We start from the raw sequence: 9,965 nt of genomic DNA, 5'->3' as shown, positions 1-9,965 counted from the left end.
GGGCTCTGGCTCTCACACCTGCCTCCCGTTTCGTTGTCCCCAGTTCCTGGAGTTCTTTCTCCAGCCTGACGTGCAGGTATAAACAGAGAGACTGCCACACCTCAGGATCAAATCTGCGTGACGTCTTGCTGGGCACAGGACAAGAAACAATTGGTGATGAGAGAGTTCCAGCAAATGGGCCTGAGCGGACAGAGGGCTGGGGCTTCCCCTTATCATGACCCAGATCCTTCTGCTCCTCACCATCCTCACTCATTGGACAAAGAGCTGCTGAGGTCCGCCCTGCCTGGTCTTAGGGATCTGTAACCACCTGTGACTATGGCTGAGTAAGAGGCCTCTGAACCAGGAGACACTAAAAAGACAAAAACTTATTTCCCTGGCATGAACACTGCCTGTTCTAATGCCTGGCTCCCTTTGCATGATCGGCAGTCAATGAAGGGTAACAATTCTCTAGGAAAGAGAATCAATCTAAGACAGATGCGATCACATGGGAATGCCCTAAGGGAAGAGACTCAGGGGGCTGTGGAAATGATGGGGTGATAGACATCGACCCTGCCCCCTAGGCTTTGCGACAGCCTAAGTCCTTGAGAAATTCAAGTCTCCCAGCTGCCTTTGTCTCCTCTACCGGACTCAGGCCTGCAGAAATAACAGGGGCGGTGCAGTCCAGACCAGAGTTGGTGGACCCCTGCGGTAATCAGGCCTGAGACATAGAATATGAGAGATCCTATGAGATCTGCTTGCTGGAGGATGCTCTTTAATTAGAATATGAAGGCACAGGCAGAAAACAAAACTAAATTTTTAAGTCCTGTAGTCTTTTTAAATGGCAAAACCCCAAAATCTCTGGCTTAGGATCCCAGCAGGAGATCTGCCAGCGCCTTTCAAAGCTGACTACTTGTAATTTGCAAACGGTATTTGTATTCAAGAATAAAAGCCTGTTGGGGCAAAAAAACCCAAGGAGCTCCCCATTAGAGGGAGTGGCCATTTCGTCCCTATTTCCCCACAGGACCCAGTTGTCTCTGTGTACGTTTTTCTCATGTTTCGATGAGCATCCGCAGCAGGGATGGATACTGCTGGCCAGTATCTGCCTCAAGGAGCTTCACTGGCAGGAGGGGGAGTGAAGGATGTCCATGGGGGACATTCACACTGCCCTTTACTTTTGTCATCTGGACATAAGAAGTGGGTTATCTCAGTCTTTCTACCACCTCTGTCCCCAGTTCCAGGGTCCTGGGTTCGACAGTGTTATTTCTGCCTTCATGCACACTCCCTGGGTCTGTGTGTGTGTGTGTGCACACGAGTGTGTTGGGGGGGATGATCTCTGATGCTGAATCTATGTCAGAAAGCATAACGACACACTTCTGGCAAATGTTCAAGAAGGTGTTCCAGGATACTCTTCCTATGGAGTAGCCATTCTCTGTCTCCTAGCTTTATTAATAAACTCACTTTCACTTTAAACTCCAAAAAAGAAGGTGTTTCAAATACCTGAAATAGAGGTACATGGTCTAATCTAATTCACTAATTATCGAAAAAGCAGAAACCCCCAAACAGGAACAGTCTGAGGTTTCAAAATTATAGGACATCATTTATGAGCATAGGTGGAAAAATTCCTCAACATGCCAGTAGAACCCATGTTATATCTAGAAAGATTTACTTGACCACGAGGGAGGACATGGGCTGAAGCTAGGGCATATGGCATGTTTCCGAGGAACGGAAACACGGATTTTGGAGGAAGAGCAAATATGAAGAAGTAATGAACCACATGGGAAATGCCCCATTCAGAGCTCTCACTGGTGTTGCTGTGACACACCATAATAGGACAAGATGGTGTAACCGGACACGATATCATGGACTCACTGATACTGCACCCCATGGTCCATAAAGTGCATCAGCGCGGTCCTTCGGAGATAAACAGCTCAGCCTAAAGGAAAGCTCTTACCTGGGTGAGGCAGCATCACCCCAGAGCCACCAGGGGGCGCTGCGCTCCACTCCTTCCTGCATTGTGACGGGTTCCTGGGCCCCCGAGTTCTCTCATATTCATTCTTGCAACCCTCAGTTCAGCACTCCCTCCCAATTGCAGCCCAATTTCCCCACGGCAGAGAACTGCTTTCAACCCTAGTGTCTCAGACAATTTCCGAAGAGACTCAGGGCTCCCTCCAGAGGTCAGGAACCCTGAGGGCAGCGGGTAGGACCCAGTGTGTTAACGAGGACACTCACGGTCAAGGCTGTGGTCCTTTGTCACATATTCAGATATGTCTGGCTGGCAGATTCTCACTTATTTCAGGGACAGTAATTCCTAATAACTTCTGGAAACTGATGTTGTTTATATATTGAGATATTTCAATTACCGTTCAAATGATTTATTTTTACCTTAAATTTTAGATCCTTCTCATTTCAAGATATAACATATATAATTACATAATTATCTCTATGGCATCAAATGCGAATTTGGTTACTATACACATACAGTATTTCAGTAGGAATCATTTTGTCTGATATAAGTTGAGCATCACGAACACAGTGATGAGAATAAAAAGTACATTCAAATTTCATTAATCAGTTTACTGGCAATTAAGAAATAAATATGAAATCATACCTTTTATTTCACACTGCAATGAAAACAATTGAGGGCATTGTCTTCACCAAATACTGGAAAAACTTTGCTCCTGCCACCTTCCCTCCCCCCAAGTCTCCCTCCTTCCTGTCCATTCCTTCTGCTCCACAGGGGACAGTGGGGACACAGGTGGTTAAAATGCCCCGTGGTGTTCACACCAACTAGTCTAGGCACCGTGTGACTCTCTTGTTTTTGTTTTTTAATTATTAGGCATATTTTTCTTATTTTGTTATATCCCTTGTTTGTTGGGATAAATCTGGTAATGTAATGGCGATGCTGTTGCCTTTCTCCTCAAAGGCAGCGATGTGGAGGATATTCCGTGCACTAGGACGACAGAGAGCTGAGGGGAGCTGGCACCCACGCCTGGGGAGACAGCTCCAGCCCTGGTCCCCTGACGGCTGCACCCAGAGAGCTGACAGGGCTGAGTCGGTGGGAGACTCGTGTCCCTTCACACCCCTGACACTAGCTCTGCGATTCCCTAGTGGTCTCAGTGCTGGAGGCAGGAGACCTGCTAAGAATCCACAGGGAGGGCAGGAAGGGGTTTTACTAGAGAGGCCAGAACATGTTCAGAAGGATGGGTTAGGTTTGGGAGAAACAAAGCCACTGGGGCAGGAGGGTGAGACCACACACAGGTCACTGTTCAGTCCTCCCCCTTTCCAGAGGGGAAGTAAGGACCGAGGTCCCCAGGAACTTGGGAAGCTGCTTGGGTGGAAGACATCCAGCCCCCTCACTCAGTGTCTCAGTCACTGTTCTCTGTGCGGGGTGCCAGCATCTGCCTCTTTCCACATCTCCCCAGGGGACTTCAGGGTGACACCGGGGCGGCAAGACAGAGGAAGCTGATTTGCATGAAGCACATTCTCCTCCTAGTGGGTCTGGGAGGCATGAAAAGGCCCCAAGGACACCACCCTCCAGCCCAGGAGCCTGAGGAGGCCGTGTCCTATGAGTGTCCCCACCATGGCCTGGACAGTTCTCCTGCTGGGGCTCCTTGCTTTCAGCTCAGGTCAGAGGAAGGGACTCTGCATTCTTGGGGGACACAGCAAAGCAGGTTCTCATAATTACTCTATCTTCCATAACAACCCATGTCTCTCTGCTCTTGGTTTTAGGTGTGGATTCTCAGACTGTGGTGACCCAGGAGCCATCCCTGTCTGTGTCTCCAGGAGGAACAGTCACACTCACCTGTGGCTCTAGCTCTGGGTCAGTCTCTACCAGTAACTACGCTAACTGGTTCCAGCAAAACCCAGGCAAGGCTCCCCGCACGCTCATCTACAGCACAAGCAGCCGCCCCTCTGGGGTCCCTGAGCGCTTCTCTGGATCCATCTCTGGGAACAAAGCCGTCCTCACCATCACAGGGGCCCAGCCTGAGGACGAGGGGGACTATTACTGTGTTCTACATTACAGCAGCCCTTATAATTTGCACAGTGCTCCAGAGTCACAGGGAAGTGAGACTAAAACCTCCCTGGGCACCTCCTGCCAGGGAACCTCACCCCTGCTCTGCCTGAAACCAAGTCTAATGCAGGGCTCACATCTGTTGTCACTTCTGCACACAGGACCTGAGCTTCCTCTTAACAGCAATCTCACCTTTCCCAATCTCTCATTGAGACTCACCATCATCACTATGTCTCAGCTGTTCCTGTCTCAGAGGCAGAGAGTCCTTTTAGAGAGAAACGTTCCCTAGTTATTGGTACTGGCCGTGCCCAGCCCTGAGTCCCGTTGGAATGATGGGGAGCTCAGGAGTGGGAAAATTTTAGTTTAAGGTCCTAGTTAATAAGCCTAGTTGTTAATGCACGTGAAAAGCTATTGTTTCGAGAACTGCAGGTATGGCCCACCCTGACTCCAGGAAACCACAGCCACGGACCTTCATGCTCCTCAAGAGACAGTAAGTGATCAGGGTGGCCTCTGAGCCATTGTGTTCCAGGCAGAGACAGGGGCACAGCTAACCCTCAGGGTGAGCATGCTGTAGGTTTTTTAAATCTAATTTTCCCTGAATTCCAAACTCCTCACCACACTTTGTTCTCTGTTATAAAAAGGCTGGATTTAAAGGAAGTGTAGGACAGTCTGTTACGGTACAACCACACCCTCTGCTCAGCTCTCCAGCCATCTGGATAAGCTGCCCATAAAGATTCAATCCCCGTCTCTGCTTATTGGGTCTGGTAGGTGACAGGCAGCCCAAACGCCAGCTTTTCTAGTTTCAGAGACTCAGTGATAGTTCTTCGCTAAATGTTTTAATGAGCTTTCAGATACAAAAGCATCCTACAGAAATAAGCAGCAATTTCACACTAAGAAGGAATCATCACAAATTAACAAGAAAACAAAAGTTAACAATAAATTTAAAAAGAAACATTTATACTGGTCCTCACTGGGTGGCTCAATTGCCTGGAGCATCATCACATTCACAAAAAGGTCACATGCTCATTTCCCAGACAAGGCACATACCTAGGTTACAGGTGTGACGCCCAGTGGAAGAGCATACGAAAGGCAACATATCAGTGTTTCCTTCTCACATGTGTGTGTCTGTCTGTCTCTCTCCCCTCTTTCTCTTGTCCTCTCTGTCTAAAATCAACAAAATCACCACATCCTTGAGCAAGGATTTTAAAAATGCGAAATAAAAAAAAATTATAATGGAATAAAAAATAAGAAATACTTAAAGATAAATATAAATATCTGACCATGTAAAATAAGAGGTTTGAACTTCCCTGTTATACATGGAAAAAAAAACAAAATAAATGAACACGATTACTTTATGGTGTTTAGACACTCAATATCATCATCCCTATATGTATTTATATATTGATGGCGAGAACTCAGTTACATCTGCTTACAATGAATGACCAGGTAGAAAATCTCAGCAAAGAAATAGAAACTGTAAGAAAATAATAAAATACGTAAGAACTCTGGGAAATCACTGCTCCATGTCCATGTGACCTGCCTGCATCTGAGGGAGGAGAGGCATATGGAGTTGGCTTGATGTCAGGAGACCAAACCAGGGGGTCAAAGCAGAGCCCATGCCTCCCTCCCAGTCCCTGAGCTTAAGGCTGCCTGAGCACCCTGGGCCCCAGGGATGCAGTACAGGGTGGTGAGATGCCAGGTAAGGACACAGGATGGGAGGAACTCCAGGCACACAGTGGCCCAGACACTTGGCTGGGTACCTGGACCTTCAGAAGTGAGGTGATGGAGAGGAGGATTGGTCCACGGGCAAATTTCAGGCCAGGGGCCAGGAGGTCTCTTAATGGAACAGAAGAGGATCGAGGATGGTCTATATTTCCTGTGAAATTGCCAAGCCTGCTCCAGGGTAAAGTGGGTCCAGGGATGAGACACTCTGACAGTTGACATCTGACACCACTGAGGACCACGGGGACTCCTGGGAGTGGATGCCTGAGTCCTTGGGCACTGATTGTGCCCCCACCCCTCCCACACCCTCCTGCAGCTCTCCAACAGGCCAGGGTGGGGGCTGGTCTATAAGACAGCAGGAATGGGTGCTCCCCACTCTGTTCCTGTGTCACATCCCCTGTGAAGCTCTTGATGGACCCAGATCCAAAGTCACCTTCTCCTGCACTGGGAGACCCAGAGCCACAGGAGCTGCCATGGCAATTGTTCCCAGGGCACTCAGGCAGGGCCCCAGCTTTCCTACCTGAGACAGCACAGAAGCACCTTCCAGGGATTCAGCTTGATTGTCCTGATCCAGGTCTGTCACCAGAACCTGTGTGATCACCACTGGGCTCCAGTCTGAGGCTCAGGCTGAAGCTCATCCTTAGAGAGATGGACACAACCCCAATGCCACAGAGAGCTCCTGCTCCATGGGGACACGTGATCAAATCTGCCCCCTCCTCTCCTGTCTGATCCATCACTGCCCTGTCCCTGCCCCTGAACCAACACCAGCTCAGTCGTGGGCTTGTTTTGTCTCTTGTGCTACTAAAGCTGGGGGGCCGGCCCTCAACTCAGTCTCCCCTTAGAAAGTAAGTGGAAATGTATGCCTTGGGTTCACTGGTCTCCAACACAAACATAATTCTGTTCTTAGAAAAAGCAAAGTACCTGCTCAGTGGCTGAGTGGGGAAGAGGACAGAAGTGCATCATGTGTGACAGAGAACCGGGTGGCCAGTGCCCAGGGCCCTGTGTGTCTCCTTGCGCCAGCCTGGGCTCCCCTGATAGCTCCCTGAGCCCTGGGTCCTTACAGAACCTGGGTCTCCCTGTCCCCTGAGATCAGAGCTCTGCAGGGCCCCTGCATTCCCTGGGCTGGGCAAAGCCTCCCATGGAGGAGAGGCTCTCAGACCATCGAGTGCTCACTGTCACAGCTCAGCCTCAGGACTTCCAATGTGTTTCCCTCTTTAGTAGTTTGGGAGGAAGGATGTCGGATAGATCTTAGTCATTTGATGCTGAGCTGGGGCATGGATTGTATAAATTCCAGCCCTATCACTGGACAGAAACTTGATTCTCTGTTTTATATTAATCTTTGCACTGAAGAAAATAGTATTTAGACTCTAATGTCTGAAATGTATTAGACAGTCACAAGAAAGTAAGGCATCACCAGGCTGACAAAGGAGGCCAATGGGAACCCAGAGCAGTAAGGAAGAGCAGAACACAGGATCCCAGATAACGATTAGTATGGTGGACAGACAGGGATCCATGCCACAACTTCTGCAGTGGGGGCTGGGGACCGACAACAGACCCTCCTCACAGCAACAGCAGGGACATAAGTTAACCTGTAAGAATGAGCAGTGCACAGGTGTTCCCAGGTGGCCCTGAAATATCTAGTAACAAGCTCTGTGCTCTATGTTCTGTTTTTAACTCTTTAGAGGTCATTAGGGATGTGGAAAATCAGTGTCTGGGCCCAATCCACACTGCAGGGACCTACTCAAGGGACTGCCTTATTCAGTGACATCAGATAACATCCAAGTGCAGAAGTCATCCCCCACTGCCCCTTGCAGGACAGCTGGGAGGATCAGGAGGCCAGAAGCATGTGGGCTGTGGAGACAGTAGGGGGTGCTGTTGCCTGAACCTGAGAGGACTCCCTTCCTGGACGAGACAAGTAGGAAAATTCTTTTCTGAATCTTGCCCACTCAGGGAAGCAGTGTCCTCACAGTGTGTGACTTGCCATCACCAGGGTCCCCAGGAGCTACATGATCCCTGAGGTCTCACTCACACCCTTGCTTCACTTCCATCTCCCCCTTGAAGGAGTTGTTCCTGCCTGATGTGCAGACAGACAGTTTCAGGTGGACAGACACACAGCAGGAGCAAATCTGCATAAGGAAACTAGGCTGATGAGTCTTGCAGGACACAGGACAAGAGACCCTTGGAGATGGGAGAGTCTCAGTTCCTACAAGGAGGCCTGACTAGGCAGAGCGCTGGGGCTTCCCCATCATGGCCCAGATCCCTCTGCTCCTCACCCTCCTCACTCCCTGGACAAGGAGTTTCACTGGGAGGAATTGGGGGGAGCGAAGGATGTCCGTGAGGGACATTTGCACTGCCTGTCACATCTGGCCTCTGGACTTCAGTAGTGGATATTTCCAGTCTTCTACCACCATCTGCCCCTAATTCCAGGGTCCAGTTCAGACTGTGCTAATGTTGCCAACACGTAGTGTCTGGTCTGTGCACGTGTGTGCACGTCTGTGCACATGAAATGAGTGATGGCCTTCTCTTGTACAAAGTCCGGGTCAGAAGCTCCATAGCAGGTGTCCTTGAAACACACAAGGAATTATTCCAAAGACTTAAAAAGCGATGGCTCGTAGTCCAGTGTAATTCACTGTTTAGAGAAAAACCAGATATCTCAACCCAACAGGAAGACTATGAGATTTCAAAATTATGGGACAACATTTATGAGCATAGGTGCAAAAATTCCTCGACAAGTTAGGAGAACCCATGTTATATCAACAAAGATCTACACTGACCACCAGGAAGGACTTGGGCTGAGGAGGGTGTTTGAGAAGATTCTGAAGGATGGGAACCTGGATTTGTAGGGAGGGCAAATATGAAGGTGTACTGAAATGTATGAATCAGATTCCCCATTCCAGGAAGGAATGGCAGAACTCTTACTGGCGGTGCCCTGACACACTACAGGAGAAAGAGCTGGTGTAACTGGACGTCATGAATGGACTCATAGATACTGCAGCCCATGGTCCATAATGTGCTGACATCAGCATGGTCCTTTCTGGATAAAACAGCACATCCCAAAAGAAAACTCTCCCCTGGGCAAGAGGACCTTGGGTGGTCCTCTCATCCAAGGACCACCAGGGGGCACTGCGTTCTGCTCCTTCTTGCATTGTGATGGGCTGCTGGGACACCTGCATTTTCTCCTAGGAAATTTAGCCATCCTCAGTTCAATGCTGGTGCCTCATTGCAACCAGACTGTCCCCACAGGAGAGGTCTGCTCTCAACAGATCTGCCCCAAGAATACCTGAGACAGTTTACAAAGGAGGCTCAGGGCTCCCCCCAGAGGTCAGGAACCCTGCAGGCAGCTGTGAGGACCCAGTGTGTTCACGAGGACACCCACAGTAAATGCTGGAGTCCTTGTGCTGTCATCTTCTGGGTCAGCCAAAAAGTCCATGTAGTTTTTCCGTTCGATGGCTCTAGTAGTGCTTAGTTGTCTTTAACTCCATTGGAAACAATTTTGTCAGATTGTGTTATGACAGCTGTCATATCAACGTGCATTGAAAAATCATCAAAATGCCCTGGCTGGCATAGCTCAGTGGACTGAGCACAGGCTGGGAACGAAAAGTGTCCCAGGTTCAATTTCCAGCCAGGGTACATTCCAGGGTTGCAGGCCATAACCCCCAGCAACCGCACATTGATGTTTCTCTCTCTCTCTCTCTCTGTCTCTCTGTTTCTCTGTCTCTCTCTCTCTCCCCCCGCTTCCCTCTCTAAAATAAATAAATAAAATATTTTTTAAAAATCATCAAAACTGGTGAATATTTGTGCAGTTATTTTAATAATGATGATGGAAGAAGATATGCAACATTTTCAGTGTAGTACGCTTTATTATTTGAATACAGGTTAAAGCGCAACTGAAATGCAAAATAAAATATTTGTGCAGTGTATGGAGAAGGTGGTGTGAGTGATCAAACATGTCAAACATGGTTTGAAAACTTTCTGAGCACTATTAATATTTGGACAAATAATTCTTTGCTGTGGGGTTGTCTTATGCACTGGAAGATGTTTAGCAGCACCCTTGGCCTCTACCCACGGAAGCCATTAGCAGGAGATAGCTGACGTACTCAAAATATCCAAATCAACACTTATTGGTGAAAATGAAACATGTCTTTCATTTTATGGAAAAAACAATGGATTTTTTGGCCAACCCAATATTTAGATTATATGTCTTGCCGGTCTATTTCCCATTTATTTCAGTGACATTAATTCCCAATGATTA

The 9,965-nt window shown here is 48.4% G+C and overlaps 1 gene segment (V, D, J or C); it reads left to right on the top strand.

Annotated features, from left to right (window-relative positions):
* The first annotated feature begins 3,477 nt into the window (after positions 1–3,477).
* Positions 3,478–8,178, top strand: LOC123810845. The segment is given in 3 exon segments: positions 3,478–3,605; positions 3,709–4,044; positions 8,141–8,178. Coding segments are annotated over 3 exon segments (435 nt in total).
* The last annotated feature ends 1,787 nt before the right edge of the window (positions 8,179–9,965 follow it).

This window comes from Phyllostomus hastatus, unplaced genomic scaffold (assembly GCF_019186645.2).
Source record: "Phyllostomus hastatus isolate PE091 unplaced genomic scaffold, TTU_PhHast_1.1 phas_scaffold_760, whole genome shotgun sequence".
NCBI lineage: Eukaryota > Metazoa > Chordata > Mammalia > Chiroptera > Phyllostomidae > Phyllostomus > Phyllostomus hastatus.
The sequence above is the reverse complement of the archived record's forward strand: the minus strand, read 5'-3'. Positions and strand labels throughout refer to the sequence as shown.